At 43.9% G+C, this 20,268-nt stretch overlaps 1 protein-coding gene across 2 annotated transcripts; it reads left to right on the top strand.

Annotated features, from left to right (window-relative positions):
• Positions 1-8,363: 8,363 nt before the first annotated feature.
• On the top strand, positions 8,364-13,953 carry LOC148113381 (lebercilin-like protein). Of its 2 annotated transcripts, XM_087895159.1 has the most exons (6): positions 8,364-8,568; positions 9,020-9,499; positions 10,402-10,910; positions 11,832-11,969; positions 12,268-12,361; positions 13,175-13,953. In XM_087895159.1, exons 2-6 carry the CDS (start codon positions 9,076-9,078, stop codon positions 13,420-13,422), a joined length of 1,413 nt encoding a protein of 470 aa, XP_087751285.1. In that variant the 5' UTR covers positions 8,364-8,568; positions 9,020-9,075; the 3' UTR covers positions 13,423-13,953. The 2 variants fall into 2 exon arrangements, with proteins under 2 accessions (XP_087751285.1, XP_087751286.1); XM_087895160.1 differs by having other exon boundaries at positions 8,455-9,499.
• Positions 13,954-20,268: the final 6,315 nt, after the last annotated feature.

Raw genomic sequence — 20,268 nt, 5'->3', positions numbered from 1 at the left:
GTCTCAAAGATTAAAACATCCAAATTTATCTAAAAGAGATCTAAAACCCATTTTAAAAGCCAATTTAAAAGCCAATTTAAAAGGGAGAGTTAGGCCAGACCAGCCTGTTGGAATAGAAACGTTTTCAGGGCACGGCAGAAGATGCGTAACTCTTGGATCTTTCGTAACTCTGGGGGAAGCCCTTTCCAGATGGTAGGTGCCCCCAGAGAGAAGGCTCTCCCCCTGGGGGCCGTCAGTCGACATTGTTTGGCCGACGGCACCCTGAGGAGTCCCTCTCTAAATGACCCAGACGGCTCAGAGCCTGGATTGCTGCAAATTCAAACAGGTTATGGGCCCAGAGCAACCAGACACAGTAAGACTGAACTGCAATTAAGCCGAAGGACTGCCTGTGTTAAAAAAGTAAAAAGAACAAGGCAGAGAAGGCTTGCAGGATGGCTGTTGAATTCAAGGAGAGCCCTCTGCCTCAACTGGGACAGAAGAATTATATCATTTGGGCTGCAAAAATGGAATGCTTCCTGAAGGCTGAGGAGCTCTGGGATATTGTTGGTAAATCACACCAGGGACCATTAGCAGCAGCAGCTCAAAGGCAGCACGATAAGGCACTGGCCTACATCATCTTAAGTTTAGAAGATGAACAATTCCTGAATGTAGCTAATTTAAAAACTGCAAAGGAGGTTTGTCTGAAATTGAGAAGTAAGTGCATCAGCATGCAATATTGTGCAATTATCGAGACAATTATACAGCACCCATTTGCAACCACGAGAGAGTGTGGAAAGGCATTTGCTGCATATACAAACTTTATTTATTGAGTTGGTACACTGTGGCATGCAGATCCCTGAATCTCAGAAGGAACTGTTGGTGTTAAATAGTCTTGATGGAACATGGGACCTTGTTTCAGCTGTTTTTGAGTGCAAAGCAGAACAGGACTTCAGAATGGAAACTCTTACAGCCTGTTTGATTTCAGAAGAAAACAAACAGCATTTTATAAAAAGCCATGAGGAGAAATTCCTGAGGTGGGGGCCCAAGGAGCAGAGAGAGAGCAGCAACAGACAGCATGTCTGTAGAGACATGTCTGCAGAGACCAGAGTAACAGATGAGACCAGATTACAGTCCAGCAAAGATTTTCTATCAAGAAAGCAACAGTACAGCGGTGTCTCATCTGTGATGATAAGACTCATTTGAAGAAAGACTGTTTACAAAGAAAAGATACAACAGATGGGCAGGCTGCTGTTGCAAAAGTTAGCTATTGTAATAGCAGAGACAAATAGTTAATAGATAGAGGGTTAGTCAAAGAATTGTTAATAATTCTAAATTGTTTTTCAGAAGGGATCCAGCTGGAGGAGATGCAGTAGCCTTGGCGAATGGCCAGAAGGCTAAAGTCATTGGAAAAGGCAGTGTGGTGATTCAATATCTGAAGGAAAAGTTGAGCAACATATTATGTGTGCCTGAAATGGAGCATAATTTACTGAGTGTCTCTAGTCTAGACCGAAAAGGGTTTGAGACCACATTTGTAAATGGGAAGTGTCTCCTAAAGAGAAATGAGAATGGATGTGCACAGGGCATAAAGCAGGATAATATTTATGTGTTGCAGGGAGAAAAGGTTCAATGCGCCCAAACATTTGGAAATGTAGCACAACATTATTCATATTTATTTATTTATTTTTCATATTTGTATACCGCCCTACTCCCGAAGGACTCAGGGCAGTGAACAGCCATAATAAATACAAATACATATAGAAGTTAAAAACTATTAAGAAACAGATTAAGTAATTTAGGCTCAAAGATTAAAAACATCCAAATTTATCTAAAGAGGTTTAAAACCCAATTTAAAAGCCAGTTTAAAAGCCAATTAAAAAGGGAGAGTTAGGCCAGACCAGCTTGTTGGAATAGAAATGTTTTCAGGGCACAGCGGAATATGCGTAAGTCTTGGATGTTTCGTAACTCCGGGGGAAGCCCGTTCCAGATGGTAGGTGCCCCCACAGAAAAGGCTCTCCCCCTGGGGGCCGTCAGTCGACATTGTTTGGCCGACGGCACCCTGAGGAGTCCCTCTCTATGGGAGCGAACTGGTCGGTGAGAGGCTATTGGTGGCAGGAGGCGGTCTCGTAAGTACCCTGGTCCTGAGCCATGGAGCGCTCTAAAGATAGTAACCAAAACCTTGAAGCGCACCCGGAAGACCACTGGGAGCCAGTGCAGCTCGCGCAGGAGGGGGGTTACATGAGAGCGCCACATTGCTCCCATTACCACCCGCGCGGCCGCATTCTGGACCAGTTGGAGCCTTCGGGTGCTTCTCAAGGGGAGCCCCATGTAGAGAGCATTACAATAATCCAGGCGTGAGGTGACAAGGGCGTGAGTGACCGTGTGTAACGAGTCCCGATCCAGAAAGGGATGCAACTGGCGAATCAGGCGAACCTGATAAAAAGTCCTCCTGGCTACGGCCGTCATATGCTCTTCAAAAGACAGCCGTGAGTCCAGGAGGATGCCCAAGTTGCGAACCCCATCTGTGGGGGCCAACGACTCGCCCCCAATAGTCAGAGATGGCGCCAACTGACTATATCGGGACGACGGAAACCACAGCCACTCGGTCTTGGATGGGTTGAGTCTGAGTTTGTTCCTCCCCATCCAGATCCGTACGGCCTCCAGGCACCGGGACATCACCTCGAGGGCATCATTGGGGTGGTCTGGGGTGGAGATGTACAGCTGGGTGTCATCAGCGTACTGATGGTACTTCATCCCAAAACCACGGATGATCTCACCCAGCAGCTTCACATAAATGTTGAATAGAAGGGGCGAGAGGACCGATCCTTGTGGCACCCCACATATAAGGGGCCTCGGGGTCGACCTCTGCCCCCCTGTCAACACAGACTGCGACCGGTCAGAGAGAAAGGAGGAGAACCACTGTAGAACAGTGCCCCCCACCCCCAACCCTTCCAACCGGTGCAGCATGATATCATGATCAATGGTATCAAAAGCCGCTGAGAGGTCTAGTAGGACCAGGACAGAGGAGCAACCCCTGTCCCGAGCCCTCCAGAGATCATCAACCAATGTGACCAATGCTGTCTCTGTGCTGTACCCGGGCCTGAATCCCAACTGGAACGGATCTAGATAATTCGATTCATCCAGGTACTGAGGCAGTTGTCGTGCAACCACACTCTCAACAACCTTTGCAACAAAGTGAAGGTTGGAGACAGGACGATAATTTGCTAATACAGCTGGATCCAGGGAGGGCTTCTTGAGGAGGGGCCTCACCACCGCCTCTTTCAAGATGGTGGGAAAGACACCCTCACTCAAAGAAGCATTTATAATCTCCTGGAGCCAGCCTCGCGTCACCTCCCGGGAGGCCAGTACCAACCAGGATGGACACGGGTCCAATAAACATGTGGTCGCATTTAGTCTGTTCAGTATCCTGTCCACGCTTTCGGGAGTCACAGGATCAAACTCTTCCCAAATAATATTCTCAGGACCTGCCCCTGTCATCTCCTCTGGATCAATCCAGTCAGAGTCTAGCTGTTCACGAATCTGAGCAATTTTGTCATACAGATATTGTACAAAATCCTCAGCTCTACCCTCCAAGGGGTCTTCCCGCGTCTTTTGATGGAGCAGAGAGCGGGTCACCCTAAACAGGGCGGCTGGGCGATTATCTGATGATGCAATAAGAGTAGAAAAGTAGTTACTCTTCTCTACTCTTATCGCCACTAGGTAATTCTTAATATGAGATCTTACCAGTGTTCGGTCGGATTCAGAACGACTAGCCCTCCAACTGCTCTCTAGGCGTCTTTTCCAGTGCTTCATCTCCCTCAGCTCCTCAGTATACCAAGGAGCCAGGTGAGACCGGCGCTGGGTCAGAGGCCGCAAAGGCACGACTCGGTCTAAAGCATCAGCCGCCGCCCTATCCCAGGCGGCCACTAAGTCCTCAGCCGAGTCGTGTGCTAGAACCTCAGGAAATGGCCCAAGCTCCATCTGGAATCTCTCAGGATCCATCAGGCGCCTGGGGCGGAACCACCTGGTCGGTTCCGCCTCCCTGCGGCGGGGTGTGGCGGTTCGAAGGTCCAGGCGAAGGAGGGAGTGATCTGACCATGACAAGGGTTCAATCACTATATCCCCTATCTCGAGATCACTCAACCACTGTCCAGAGACAAAAACAAGGTCCAGTGTGTGTCCCCCCATGTGAGTAGAGCCATAAATTAACTGGGTCAGATCCATAGCCGTCATGGAAGCCATGAACTCCTGAGCCACCTCAGATGTCTCGCCAACTGATGACAGGTTAAAATCCCCCATGACCATAAGCCTGGGGGTGTCAACAGCCACCGCGGCTATAACATCAAGCAGCTCAGGCAGGGCTGCTGCCACATGGCAGGGAGCCAGGTACATGACTAGCAAGCCCAACTGCACCCTATGACCCCACTTCACAAGAAGGGACTCACATCCAGCCGTCTCAGGAACAGTGGCCTCCCTTGGTCCAAGACCTTCGTTAATAACAACCGCCACCCCTCCGCCCCTCCCCTGAGACCTTGGCTGATGGAAAGCACGGAAACCTGGTGGGCACATATCAACAAGGGGGGCTCCCCCTTCCTGGCCCAACCAGGTCTCCGTAATACCCGCCAGGTCCGCACCCCCCTCCTGAATAAGATCACAAATGAGGGGGGCTTTATTTACCACGGACTTGGCGTTGCACAGCATCAGCTGAAGGCCTGGGGCCCGAGGTTCCATACAACCTGGGGAACGAGAAGAGCTTTGAGGGTCGGAGCGCGCCACCGCTTGTAAACAGCGAGGACGCACTCCCGTAGGATGATGTGGCCCCCTGCTCCCGCCATATCTGCCCCTCCCACCTACAGTATCGATGTTATGGGCATCTGTATCGTAAGATCTAATCATCTCCTTGACCCCAGAGTTCACACCTCCCATGCCACGCCCTACGGCTGGCCCAGATACCCTCCCCCACGGGTCTTCCCCCAAACCCACGTAATCTACCCCCCTCCCAGAATCCCTTAAAATCTTATTAAGAAATTTCCCTAAAAAACCCCATAACCCTCTTTTTGCTGTATGCCATCTCTCCGGACTCCAAAGTCCGTCATCGAGATAGGCCCTCGATAAAGAAGAGGGCCAGACCTGCAAGAGGGGGGCATCTCGCAGTTTGAGTTCTCCCAATGAGTACATTTTGTAGCTAGATAGTCTATAGCTGGTAGGCATGTCCTAGTTATCCAGGGTCCTGTGGAGAGAGTATCAATTAGAGGTACAAGTCATTTTAGTCCCGCTGAACTCTCATATCAGTGGTAGAAAGAGCCATTTTGAACTCAGATGTGAACATCGATCACCCTCTCACGGCAACCAGATATAAGGGAGAAAAACAGCAGCTATAGTCCTGTTCTTTCAATGTTGTACCTAGGCATAGATGGAATAGCCAATCCTTGAGATTAGAGATACAGATAGTCTGTGGGAAATATATATAGTAGGCGAAAATCCAGGGAGACTCAGATGAAATAAAAGTAAGGAAATTCTCATCCTGATATACAGGAAACAACAAACCTGGATAGCAAATGATTCACAAAAAGCCGAATATTTGGTCATAAAAGGGCGATAGGAGATAAAAATACAGGAGGGGAGATGGAATAAGGCAGTCACTTTGTAGAAGCAAAGCCCCCATGATAGACATAACAATCATTTCTAATCTCCTTAGCTTTCTTTAGGTCTTTTATGCATGAAGGTTTAACCCCCCCCTATAGAAAGAGAGTGGGGAGGCCTCTGGGAGGTAATCCAGAGCTGGCCCGACAATGGAAGGATTGGCATCTTTCCATTGCCCAGGAGATCAGTTGAAAATAAATAAGAAAGGTCCCTATTCTCCTTTCTGAGGCCTCTTTGGTCTCTAAATTGCTTTGGTTTTTGCTGCCTGTAACGGCCAACTGTAACTGCTATTTCGGGCGCCATTTTGGAATTTTAAACTGCCACCACCATCGGCCTCCTCCACGCCGATTTCACCCACCGCCAGCCTCTGCAGGCAACCTCCAATCTTGCCAAGGGTCTAACAAAGTCAGCCCAGGGTGCCAGACAGTCATCGCAGCCGTATATCGCCATCCATCCGGCAGCCTCTGATGAATGTAGGGCCGGCTGTCACGAAGCTATTGGCCCAAATTTGCTGACTCAAATCCCACCAGCACCGCCCGTCTCATTATAAGCTGTTTCAGAGAGCGAAGCCACAAAACCGCTCTCCTAGAAGGTCTTCCGGAGCCGAAAACACTCCCATCGGATCGGCAAATCAGCCCTCTCAACACACCATGGGCCATAGATGGGAAATTGGCCCTAAGGACCCCCAACTGTCAGGACATTACCCCCGTAAAACCAGAGCTCCATCGGGAGTCGCCATCTTGGGCATGTGCGAGGATTCCATTCCCTAATAATCTAATATCTAATATGTTCATCTCTTGCACAGAAAGCTTGGCCATACCAGCTTCAGAGTTTTGCAAAAGATGCAACAGTTTGGAGAAAGGTTGAACTTAAAAGGGTGTAATCATCAAAGTCCAAGGCATTCCCAGTAAGCAAGAGTAGCACAAGGCAGACAACAAAAGTTCTAGAGCTGGTACATGCAGAGTTGGTGGGGCCAATGCAAGCCAGTTTGGGAGGAGCAAAGTATGTGCTGGTCATTGTAGATGACTACAGCAGATTTTGTTTCTGCTATTTATTAAAGAGTAAAATACAGGTGCTACAGAAATTTAAGCAATGGGTAAGCTTCGTAGAAAGAAGGTATAAATAACAGGTATTTCAGCTGCAAACTGAAAGAGGTTCAGAATGCATGTCAACAAGTTTTCAACAATGGTTGGGACAGTTAGGAATAAAACATAGTCATAGAAATCTGTACCCAGCAGCTGAAAATGGTGTGATTGAGAGACAGAATGGTGTGTTACACACAATGAAGGCCTCACTGCTGGAGGATTATGGTCTGAGGAGGTCATATTGGGGAGAAGCCATGTTGACCGATAATTATTTAATCAATTGGCTGTGGAGTTCCTCAATTAATGATATTCCATATGCTGTTCTATATGGGAGAAAGCCATCTCTGGCACACTTAAGGGTTTTTGGAAGCAATGCATGGGTGCATATTCCAAGAGCAATCAGGAGAAAAGGTCAACCAAAGGCTAGAAAGCTCAGGTTTACAGGCTATGAGCCTGGCTCAAAGAGCTATTGATTTAGCGATGGGAGCAAAAGAATAGTCATTTCCAGGTCTGCTAGCATTGCAGAGCAAAATTGGAAAAGAATTGATGCAAGTTTTGGAATGATCCACTTAGTGACGGTAACTCACTTAGTGATAGTGTAAGTGTTCAGGGAGGAGAAACTAAAAGAGAGCAAGAAAAGGAGTCAGGAGAAGATGATGACTCGGATATGAAGCAAGAGCGGGTTGAAACACAAGAGCAGTCAATGCCACGCAGGTCAGAGTGATGGAACCACCTGACACCTGTTCTGCTAATGAAATTTGGGCGAGGACAAAAGTGAAGCCTGTGATCAAGAGATATCTCCGTCTGAAATAGGGAGCTTGTTATATCTGTCACAGTGGTCCAGACCCGACATAGCTTGTGCAGTAAGCATCTTAAGTCACTTTACTGCTGCTCCAATGCAATTGCACTGCATGGGTATAAAAAGAGTTCTCAGGTATTTGAAGGGAACTGTGAACTTGGGTCTTCAAATACAGGTCTCTGAAGAATTGTAACTACAATGGTAGATTGAAAGTGATTATGCCAATAATGTAAAAACCAGAAAATCTAATTCTGGGATTGTGGTATTGTTTGGAGGCACTTTAATTGGTCAGAAGTCCAGAAAACAAATAACTGTAGCCATATCTATGGCAGAGGCAGAATTAATTGCTCTGTCACCTTGCCAGATTAAAAGTTCTGAAAAACGTGAAAAACTCTTTTTTTTATCATAGATTGCCCAATTAAGTGTTCCTTTAACATATATTTGACTGTTCTTTCTATCCTGTATAAATTTATACCTTTCATAAATTTACCCCAGAACAAATTTCATTGTATTGGCTGGAACCTACACTAACATAAGCATGCATATCTTTACATACTTTGTTTTGGCTTGCCTGATAGGACAGATATTTCCCAGCACAAAATATAATATTTCTAAAATCCTCTAAAAATTGTGGGTTTACTTCTGTTTGTTTTTTTATTAAATCACGGAAAAGGAGCTCGTCCTCTTTCACAGCCCCAGATTGAGGAGTGTTTTGCTCAGTAGAAAAACATAATTTATGGAATGAGGAGTGTGAAGGAAACTGGAGATGATGGAATGATGAAAACACCTCCCTAACATCTGCCATTTTACCTTTTCCTTCCATTCAACTTTGCCCTACAAGTCCCATGATGCTCAGAGACGAAGTTCTCTAGTTGCCATAGTAGCAAAGATCTAAACAGCCACTTCTTTGCCAACGAAGCCCAAGAACCGGTAACGGAATAAACGGACCTCGGGTAGAAGCCTCTGTCTGGGCATCGTGGGGAGGAAGTTTAAACCCTGCGTGCTTGGCGGGAGCTTCGACTTCTGTTCTCTGGGCAGTCGAGGAGTGCTTGGTTCGGGTTGTGGGTAAGCAAAGATAGCAACAATTAAGGGGAAGCAAAAACAGGTGGAAGATAAAGGCCTGGTGGAAGAGCTCTTCCAAGGGACCTGGAAAATGAAGCAGCTACTTTTCCCTTCCAAGTTGAATTGTGTTGCCAACTTCCATTATGTACTATTTTTATAGTTCATTTCTCATCAATGGTAACTGAGCCCTAACTGCACAATCTCTGCCTCAATTAGTTTTCTTCCCTTTTCTCCAGGGCTCTGGAGGCATTGCATTCTGTGAATGAGAATGCTAAGAAAGTAGCATATTAATTAATCAACACATCAGTTCTTCGAGAAGTGAATAATATAATGCTAGGAACCAAAATTGTGGTGATCTTTTTGGTACAGAATCAGAGCAAACAACTTTTAAATGTATTGGATGAAGGCTTAAGTAAATGTTTACATCATACATTGTTTCTTTTTCTGACTACAGTGCCATTTCCTTTGGGAAATAAAGTATAATTGATAGACTTCCCTGCCATTGGTGGAATGATGGCTTCTGATCATACAGCCCTTCATCATATTGTCCAAGAGGATAAAACGTCTTGGCAATGCAGAAAAAGAGGAAGCTCAAACGATTCTCCAGGTAGGCTTAGTAAGAGCACCAACAGTCAAGACATTAGCTGTAGCAAACATTCCAGCAAGCCTGGAAGTGCTCAGTTTACCTACTCTAATGACTTTCATGATAATGCTTCAAGAACAGCTGTCAATGGCAGCAAGAACAGCATTTGTTCAGAAGAGAACATCTGTGGAACGTCTCTGAACTACTATCACGAAGATTTTCACTCGGATGCCTCTGAAACCTCCATAAGTGAAGAGAGTGGCAGCTACATCATCCCATTGCCCGAAACACCAAAAACTAAAGAGCGGAATTTACCAGAAAAGAAAAAGAAAAATGATGTCCATACAAAAGGTAAGAAGGCAATTGCTCACTTTGAACACTACTGCATTTGCTGTGGTTGGCAGATTTCAGCCAAACTAATGGCAGCTAAGCCTTTCCTAAAATTCAAGCAGTTGTCCAATAACTCCACTTTTGCTTAGCTACCCTGACACTTCTATACTGTAGAGACTATACTATCATTTTGGAAACCATTTGAATGTTGATAAAATGTTTAAATTGTATGCAGTTGATTAATATATTAATGTACTGCTTTCCACACCCTGTCCGTAATTCCTCTATCGAGGTAATGGGGCTTGTAGCAATGGATGTAGTTCACCAGTTATCATGGTCATACAGATGTCGGTGTCACATGGTTTCAATAAATAAGCCAAGGGCCAGGGAATAGGTTCCAGTATTAACAAAAAAGAAAAAGAAAGAAAAGAAAAGAAAAAGTTGGCAAATTTTAATGGTCACACTTCCATTCGTTTCAGTCTATTACATTCATTATTTTATCATTATTTGGATATGGTATGTACGCATGCATATGTATATCTATCCATCTGTCTGTCTAGGCAGTTTGGTATAGTAGTTAGGCTGCTGGGCTAGCAATCCTGCTTTAGGCATGTCTGGCTGAGGAATTCTAGGAGTTGAAGTCAATGCATCTTAAAGCTGTCTAAATACTGTCTTAGCATATTATGTGAGTATAGCAGTTATGTCTTACGGAAGCTAATATCATGAGAGTTCAGGTATGATTTTTCACAATAGGTCAATCAACCAATAGTTGTAACAGAGATTGTCTCAAGATATTACATAACAGGAAGTGAATCTATGCCGTGAATACATACTTGAGCATTTGGCTCTGAAGCTTATGTAAAATGATCTGATTCTTACTTTGCTCAATCTTATATGCCATCTTGATATTTCTTTTAATGCAGGAGGTAAAATGTTGCCTAAAAAGAAACCTCAGCAAAAGAGCTCATATATTACTGACCATACCATCAATGCCCAGGAGAAAAATAACATGACTTGCCGTCTCTTGTCAGCAAGAGACCATCAAATTAAAGAACTGAAAAACCAAGTGGCTGTTTTGCAGAATAGATTGGAGACCTTTATTACGGAAAATAAAATGTTGAAGCATCTTCAGTCTCAACAGTTAAAAGCAATTACAAAATATGAAAATGCTGAAATTAAGCTGCCTGATCTTTTGGCCACGCAGGCCAATGAAGTGCAGACTCTGAGAGTACTTCTCAGGAAATCTCAGGAAGAAGAGCGCAGGGCTTCCCAAAAGCTAAGAAACGTTGAGGCACAACTCTTAAAAACCACGGATGCCTTGCGGGCACTACAGAAACTTTGTATAGACAAAAAACTTGAAGAGAGAGAAGAACTTCAGCACAAATTAAGATCACTTACCCAAAAACTGGAAGCTAGGGATAAGAAAACTCAGGTAACATGCAACATACATTGCTTAGAACTGCATAGCATCGCTCTGTGAGCAGAATGGGATATTTTTTAAATCAATCAATGAAATTAAAATCTCTAGATATAAAAAAGACATTATTGGAAAAGAGGAATGTAGGAAAACCAGGAGAAGATTAGAGTTAGACAGGTGGAATTATGTATTAAAAGTGGTATGGGCAAGCTAGCTAAGCTAATTACTTATGAATCTTATTTTCACCACACAATCAGAGATGAATGTTGAAAAACACTACCTGGATGTTTTGAGTGGATGTGGTGCAAAACTTCTTGCTCTTCACACTTCCTTCCATTTTTGCATATTTGGCTCAGTTGTATAGAAAATTGAGATTTTGGAAAGAATGACTCTTGCTTTAACTAATAAGATGAAAAAGTCCATCTCTGATGACATGAGCCTAGCCAGCACATTTAAACCTGTATATTAGCTAAACCTACCTTACTTGGCATCATACCAAGGCAAAAATGAAGCATATTATGGTTTTATTATAATTGAAATGAACAAAATGTTAGTCTTGTCTCCTCCTCCTCCACCATCTCCCCTCCCTTACAGTATAGCTTGTAATGTTGGTATATTAAATAAATAATACTCTTTTGCTAAGTATTGCAATATATAAAATCTAATGTTCTTTTATTCTATTTCTCCACCATACTGACCTTGATTTAAGGATTGGAGAAGGCTATTTCTTCCACCAATAAAAAGAAATTAAAAGTATATATTGTAACTGGATCTCTATTTCTTTTCTCCTTAATCTGCATAACAGATTGTGAGCATCATCATCTTTCTGGAAACATTTGGTAAAATTTCAGTTGCCTTCCTCTAATTTCTAATTCAATATTGTATGATTGCAAATCTTGAATAATCTTATTGATGGTTTATTTCTAATGTGTTTAGGATTTGGAAAAGCAGCTGTCATTGAATACTGCTTCTTTTAGACACCAGTTAGCAGTTGAGAAAAAGAAGACTATTGAAGCTCGGTCGATGACAGCAAATTTGCACGTAGAAATCGAGTCGCTGAAGCTCAAACTTAAGGTATTTAGATGCTTAAATCATATTTTTCTTACCACAGAAGGAATCCAAGATGCTATTCACTAAATGCTGATTTGACATAAGCCTATTTTTTTCTGTGGGTTTTTCTTTCAGCCTCTAACTATATAAACTGTAGATTGGATAAATGTATTAATGTACGTTAGGCCTTTTGCACACTAACATTTCTAGGAACAGATAGTACTTGAAAAGTGTCTCCTAACTAAACATATGATCTCTGAAGAACATACATTAATACAATAAACTATATTATCAACATAAATTTAATAATGCATTTCTTTAGGAAAGAGAAAAAGAACTAAGCATTACAAATATTTATGCACACCGGATGCGCAAAGGTCAGCCAGAGAAAGCCGATTCATGTTCTTCTCCAAAAGGTAGAACACAGTTTTTTTCATACTATAATAAAAATATAATTCATTGACGTCAAAAAATATTTCAAATCCTTGCTCTATTTTCTCTTTTAAAAATGGCAATACTACATTTTGTGAACTCTTTAATTAATAGTCATTAGTGCTGATTAAACAGGATCATTTTCATCCTTCTCTCTAGATGGGAGAGATAAGGGGAGAAGAGTTGAATTAGTGAGGAGAGTGTATTTCTAACCCCTTCCTTCAACTCTGAATTTATGAATGAAATACAGGAGTGGTTTATCATTGCCTTGTCCCGTGCAGTATGAAATAATCCCCTTGCATTTGCCACTGAAGGGATTATCTAACATCTTCCTATCATGCTGTTCCTATCCAATATACACAATCCTCAAATTATGACTGTAATGGAGCTCAGAATTTTCATCGTAAGTTATGATGGTTGTAAATCAAGGCACCCACATGATCAACCTGATTTTAAAACTTTTTTTGTGCTGTTTATTAAACGAATGTCTCAATTGTAAAGCAAATGATTATTAAGATTAAAAAGATCTTTAAGGAAACATTGTGGTTGTTAAGCAAGGCAATGAATTTTATGGCCATTTTTGCCAGAAACTGGCTTAAAAGACTAGTTACAAGCCACAAAACACAGCAATTCGCCATAAAGAGGGTCATGTGACAATGGGGGAGGGGGACAGCATCAGAACTCTGGAACTGGGTTATAAATACTTTGGGACGAATATCGTAACTCTGAATGCAATGCAATTGTTCGTTTTGTGAGGAATATGTGAGAAAATTTACATCAGGGTTATCCTTCAACAGGTCCCTTAATCAACCCCAAAATAACATGCAGCAGAAGACCAAGGAACAGGCAACAGGGTGAAATAACCAACTCTATAGAAGATTCTGTCACCAATTATGAGCCCTCATTTGCCAGATTTCCAAAGGAAAGACAAAAAGACACTTCTTCAACTCCCGGTGAAGAAAACACTCACAAGATACCACCTGGGAAAAAAAGGCTTCGTTTGGAAAAATTGTTTGGGCCAAACTGCATTTTAAATACCAAATGATGGCTTGCATTATTTGATTCCAGTCAAGCTCATAGAACTAATAGATATCAGATAGTATTAGGACTAGGACATATTTGGTAGTCGATATTAGTGTTAGAAGTAGGATATATTTGATCGTAGATATTAGATCGTTTAGAACTAAGTGATGTTAGATAGTTAATGTTAGCATTAGAACTAAATGATGTTAGATTATTATTAAAATTAGGCAATATTAGATAGTAGATATGAGTTAGTATTAGAACTAAGCAATATTAGATAGTAGATATTAATATTAGAACTAGGATATATTAGATAATAGATATTAGTATTAGAGCTAGGATATATTAGATAATAGATTTTAGATAGTATGAGAACTAAGAGATATTAGATAGTAGATATTAGTATTAGAGCTAGGATAGATAATAGATTTTAGATGGTATGAGAACTAGGAGATATTAGTAATTTCTGTCGTTACTATTGAAATAAGCAGCACATAAAACTCTATTTTGTGAACTTTCTGAACATTTTTATAAACAATGAACTCTGGTAATTGACATAACGACTAGAAGTATTCAGTGCAGAAACACCTTCTAAACGTGCCCATAAAATCTAGGGCCATGAGATTCCAAATAACAATTAAAGACCCAGAGGAGACTTCACTCGGTAGTATCCTAATGGCATTAACAATAGTACGGGCAGAGAATGCAAGCAATGGAGAAATAAGGAGAAGGGCAATGGCAATTGAACAACCTCAAACTAGGCAAGTACCATGTATGAGGTAGCACTGTATAAGCAGCAGGCCCAAACGTCCAAAATTAACCATCCTTCGGAGCTGTTCTGTTTGGTTTTTTTTTAATGCAGCAGAGATGTTAAAAGTCCAATGTCAATATGCATGTCCAATAAAAATGATCATTATGTGGGGGGACTTGCGATACACACAGAAGTATAGATCTTCCTGAGTCAAATAAGATGCATCTAGAAAAAAACTCCCAGCCAAAAAGGATGCCCTCCATAGGCAGAAATGTGCCCAAACTTACAATAAGGTTTGAGGGCATTTGAATAAAACAAAAATTAGCCTTCAATGTCAATAGGTGACTGGTGTAATATTGGATGTCTAATTGACCCTATTCCATGCTATTCCTCTGTGCTATGGAGCAAGAAATCCTTTTCTAGGAAGAAACTAAATAGAAGGTCAATTATCCCATAAGTTACTACCCTCCTAATCTGCGACACCCAGTCTTCCGCAAGTATTCCCTGGAGATTCACTTGATGGTGTTTCTCTAAGATGTAGCTTACCTATAGGTCCATTTTAAATACATGGAACATTGACAGTAAATACACGTAAGCAATGAAATCATACATACAGATACCGAAATGTCTACCATCCCACTTTTTCATGAAGCTAATACAGCCTCAGTCCTAGGCAAAGTCAATCAATTATATGGCAATGCAGCGATGTAAATCTTGTTGTAGCTGAAATTGTGATCTGTCTGTTCAACATCTGTAGCGATTAGCAGGAAAAGAGTAACCAAGTCCATTGTTGCATCATTTTCAGTAGTGTGGAGAACTCTTCCCAAAGCGGCTCTAGTGGCTGTAGGGTTCTATTAGCACTCACCACACATCTATTGGTATTTCCACTCTGGTTCCATATTGGTGTTATCAGGCATTTTCTGTTCTGTTGCTATAGTTCCCAGTTTTGTGTCCACCAGGAGGAAAACAGGTTCTTTCTTCCAAACATGGGATATACAAACCTTCTCCCCTGGGGGTTTCATTTGCATAGAATATGGTGAGATACACAGCTTCCCTTGATGGAATGACCCGTGGTCGGACAGGACAAAAATCAGCTGATAAAAAAAACTTACAAAAAATAATAAATGCCATAACTGACTTGGGCTATTTCCAGCCTCTTCATCTTTTAAATCACCTGTCATCAGCCTGTTGCCACAGGTGCCACAGAAGTCCCAGGTACAGTGAGTTCAAGCCACAGCTCACCAGAACCTGAAGTGTCCAACTTCCTTTTGCCACGATTCCACATATCTGTCAGTATATAGGGGTTGACGAATTGGAATAGACATGGTAACAGGTCAGCCAATGGGGACTGCTAAATTTATTTATTTATTTATTTATTTATTTATTTATTTATTTATTTATTTATTTATTTCATATTTGTATACCGCCCTACTCCCGAAGGACTCAGGGCGGTGAACAGTCATAATAAATACAAAGACATATAGAAGTTAAAAACTATTAAAAACAGATTAAGTAATTTAGTCTCAAAGATTAAAACATCCAAATTTATCTAAAAGAGATCTAAAACCCATTTTAAAAGCCAATTTAAAAGCCAATTTAAAAGGGAGAGTTAGGCCAGACCAGCCTGTTGGAATAGAAACGTTTTCAGGGCACGGCAGAAGATGCGTAACTCTTGGATCTTTCGTAACTCTGGGGGAAGCCCTTTCCAGATGGTAGGTGCCCCCACAGAGAAGGCTCTCCCCCTGGGGGCCGTCAGTCGACATTGTTTGGCCGACGGCACCCTGAGGAGTCCCTCTCTAAATGACCCAGACGGCTCAGAGCCTGGATTGCTGCAAATTCAAACAGGTTATGGGCCCAGAGCAACCAGACACAGTAAGACTGAACTGCAATTAAGCCGAAGGACTGCCTGTGTTAAAAAAGTAAAAAGAACAAGGCAGAGAAGGCTTGCAGGATGGCTGTTGAATTCAAGGAGAGCCCTCTGCCTCAACTGGGACAGAAGAATTATATCATTTGGGCTGCAAAAATGGAATGCTTCCTGAAGGCTGAGGAGCTCTGGGATATTGTTGGTAAATCACACCAGGGACCATTAGCAGCAGCAGCTCAAAGGCAGCACGATAAGGCACTGGCCTACATCATCTTAAGTTTAGAAGATGAACAATTCCTGAATGTAGCTAATTTAAAAACTGCAAAGGAGGTTTGTCTGAAATTGAGAAGTAAGTGCATCAGCATGCAATATTGTGCAATTATCGAGACAATTATACAGCACCCATTTGCAACCACGAGAGAGTGTGGAAAGGCATTTGCTGCATATACAAACTTTATTTATTGAGTTGGTACACTGTGGCATGCAGATCCCTGAATCTCAGAAGGAACTGTTGGTGTTAAATAGTCTTGATGGAACATGGGACCTTGTTTCAGCTGTTTTTGAGTGCAAAGCAGAACAGGACTTCAGAATGGAAACTCTTACAGCCTGTTTGATTTCAGAAGAAAACAAACAGCATTTTATAAAAAGCCATGAGGAGAAATTCCTGAGGTGGGGGCCCAAGGAGCAGAGAGAGAGCAGCAACAGACAGCATGTCTGTAGAGACATGTCTGCAGAGACCAGAGTAACAGATGAGACCAGATTACAGTCCAGCAAAGATTTTCTATCAAGAAAGCAACAGTACAGCGGTGTCTCATCTGTGATGATAAGACTCATTTGAAGAAAGACTGTTTACAAAGAAAAGATACAACAGATGGGCAGGCTGCTGTTGCAAAAGTTAGCTATTGTAATAGCAGAGACAAATAGTTAATAGATAGAGGGTTAGTCAAAGAATTGTTAATAATTCTAAATTGTTTTTCAGAAGGGATCCAGCTGGAGGAGATGCAGTAGCCTTGGCGAATGGCCAGAAGGCTAAAGTCATTGGAAAAGGCAGTGTGGTGATTCAATATCTGAAGGAAAAGTTGAGCAACATATTATGTGTGCCTGAAATGGAGCATAATTTACTGAGTGTCTCTAGTCTAGACCGAAAAGGGTTTGAGACCACATTTGTAAATGGGAAGTGTCTCCTAAAGAGAAATGAGAATGGATGTGCACAGGGCATAAAGCAGGATAATATTTATGTGTTGCAGGGAGAAAAGGTTCAATGCGCCCAAACATTTGGAAATGTAGCACAACATTATTCATATTTATTTATTTATTTTTCATATTTGTATACCGCCCTACTCCCGAAGGACTCAGGGCAGTGAACAGCCATAATAAATACAAATACATATAGAAGTTAAAAACTATTAAGAAACAGATTAAGTAATTTAGGCTCAAAGATTAAAAACATCCAAATTTATCTAAAGAGGTTTAAAACCCAATTTAAAAGCCAGTTTAAAAGCCAATTAAAAAGGGAGAGTTAGGCCAGACCAGCTTGTTGGAATAGAAATGTTTTCAGGGCACAGCGGAATATGCGTAAGTCTTGGATGTTTCGTAACTCCGGGGGAAGCCCGTTCCAGATGGTAGGTGCCCCCACAGAAAAGGCTCTCCCCCTGGGGGCCGTCAGTCGACATTGTTTGGCCGACGGCACCCTGAGGAGTCCCTCTCTATGGGAGCGAACTGGTCGGTGAGAGGCTATTGGTGGCAGGAGGCGGTCTCGTAAGTACCCTGGTCCTGAGCCATGGAGCGCTCTAAAGATAGTAACCAAAACCTTGAAGCGCACCCGGAAGACCACTGGGAGCCAGTGCAGCTCGCGCAGGAGGGGGGTTACATGAGAGCGCCACATTGCTCCCATTACCACCCGCGCGGCCGCATTCTGGACCAGTTGGAGCCTTCGGGTGCTTCTCAAGGGGAGCCCCATGTAGAGAGCATTACAATAATCCAGGCGTGAGGTGACAAGGGCGTGAGTGACCGTGTGTAACGAGTCCCGATCCAGAAAGGGATGCAACTGGCGAATCAGGCGAACCTGATAAAAAGTCCTCCTGGCTACGGCCGTCATATGCTCTTCAAAAGACAGCCGTGAGTCCAGGAGGATGCCCAAGTTGCGAACCCCATCTGTGGGGGCCAACGACTCGCCCCCAATAGTCAGAGATGGCGCCAACTGACTATATCGGGACGACGGAAACCACAGCCACTCGGTCTTGGATGGGTTGAGTCTGAGTTTGTTCCTCCCCATCCAGATCCGTACGGCCTCCAGGCACCGGGACATCACCTCGAGGGCATCATTGGGGTGGTCTGGGGTGGAGATGTACAGCTGGGTGTCATCAGCGTACTGATGGTACTTCATCCCAAAACCACGGATGATCTCACCCAGCAGCTTCACATAAATGTTGAATAGAAGGGGCGAGAGGACCGATCCTTGTGGCACCCCACATATAAGGGGCCTCGGGGTCGACCTCTGCCCCCCTGTCAACACAGACTGCGACCGGTCAGAGAGAAAGGAGGAGAACCACTGTAGAACAGTGCCCCCCACCCCCAACCCTTCCAACCGGTGCAGCATGATATCATGATCAATGGTATCAAAAGCCGCTGAGAGGTCTAGTAGGACCAGGACAGAGGAGCAACCCCTGTCCCGAGCCCTCCAGAGATCATCAACCAATGTGACCAATGCTGTCTCTGTGCTGTACCCGGGCCTGAATCCCAACTGGAACGGATCTAGATAATTCGATTCATCCAGGTACTGAGGCAGTTGTCGTGCAACCACACTCTCAACAACCTTTGCAACAAAGTGAAGGTTGGAGACAGGACGATAATTTGCTAATACAGCTGGATCCAGGGAGGGCTTCTTGAGGAGGGGCCTCACCACCGCCTCTTTCAAGATGGTGGGAAAGACACCCTCACTCAAAGAAGCATTTATAATCTCCTGGAGCCAGCCTCGCGTCACCTCCCGGGAGGCCAGTACCAACCAGGATGGACACGGGTCCAATAAACATGTGGTCGCATTTAGTCTGTTCAGTATCCTGTCCACGCTTTCGGGAGTCACAGGATCAAACTCTTCCCAAATAATATTCTCAGGACCTGCCCCTGTCATCTCCTCTGGATCAATCCAGTCAGAGTCTAGCTGTTCACGAATCTGAGCAATTTTGTCATACAGATATTGTACAAAATCCTCAGCTCTACCCTCCAAGGGGTCTTCCCGCGTCTTTTGATGGAGCAGAGAGCGGGTCACCCTAAACAGGGCGGCTGGGCGATTATCTGATGATGCAATAAGAGTAGAAAAGTAGTTACTCTTCTCTACTCTTATCGCCACTAGGTAATTCTTAATATGAGATCTTACCAGTGTTCGGTCGGATTCAGAACGACTAGCCCTCCAACTGCTCTCTAGGCGTCTTTTCCAGTGCTTCATCTCCCTCAGCTCCTCAGTATACCAAGGAGCCAGGTGAGACCGGCGCTGGGTCAGAGGCCGCAAAGGCACGACTCGGTCTAAAGCATCAGCCGCCGCCCTATCCCAGGCGGCCACTAAGTCCTCAGCCGAGTCGTGTGCTAGAACCTCAGGAAATGGCCCAAGCTCCATCTGGAATCTCTCAGGATCCATCAGGCGCCTGGGGCGGAACCACCTGGTCGGTTCCGCCTCCCTGCGGCGGGGTGTGGCGGTTCGAAGGTCCAGGCGAAGGAGGGAGTGATCTGACCATGACAAGGGTTCAATCACTATATCCCCTATCTCGAGATCACTCAACCACTGTCCAGAGACAAAAACAAGGTCCAGTGTGTGTCCCCCCATGTGAGTAGAGCCATAAATTAACTGGGTCAGATCCATAGCCGTCATGGAAGCCATGAACTCCTGAGCCACCTCAGATGTCTCGCCAACTGATGACAGGTTAAAATCCCCCATGACCATAAGCCTGGGGGTGTCAACAGCCACCGCGGCTATAACATCAAGCAGCTCAGGCAGGGCTGCTGCCACATGGCAGGGAGCCAGGTACATGACTAGCAAGCCCAACTGCACCCTATGACCCCACTTCACAAGAAGGGACTCACATCCAGCCGTCTCAGGAACAGTGGCCTCCCTTGGTCCAAGACCTTCGTTAATAACAACCGCCACCCCTCCGCCCCTCCCCTGAGACCTTGGCTGATGGAAAGCACGGAAACCTGGTGGGCACATATCAACAAGGGGGGCTCCCCCTTCCTGGCCCAACCAGGTCTCCGTAATACCC

Source organism: Pantherophis guttatus, chromosome 5 (genome assembly GCF_059756535.1).
Source record: "Pantherophis guttatus breed Tessera chromosome 5, ASM5975653v1, whole genome shotgun sequence".
In the NCBI taxonomy this organism is placed as follows: Eukaryota; Metazoa; Chordata; class Lepidosauria; order Squamata; family Colubridae; genus Pantherophis; species Pantherophis guttatus.
The sequence above is the reverse complement of the archived record's forward strand: the minus strand, read 5'-3'. Positions and strand labels throughout refer to the sequence as shown.

Excerpts from the sequence above, each read along its gene's own strand:
- LOC148113381 (XM_087895159.1), top strand. The coding sequence starts at position 9,076 with ATGATGGCTTCTGATCATACAGCCCTTCATCATATTGTCCAAGAGGAT. Across the intron at positions 9,500-10,401 it reads AAATGATGTCCATACAAAAG|GAGGTAAAATGTTGCCTAAA; the intron begins GTAAGAAGGCAA and ends CTTTTAATGCAG. Across the intron at positions 11,970-12,267 it reads CGCTGAAGCTCAAACTTAAG|GAAAGAGAAAAAGAACTAAG; the intron begins GTATTTAGATGC and ends GCATTTCTTTAG.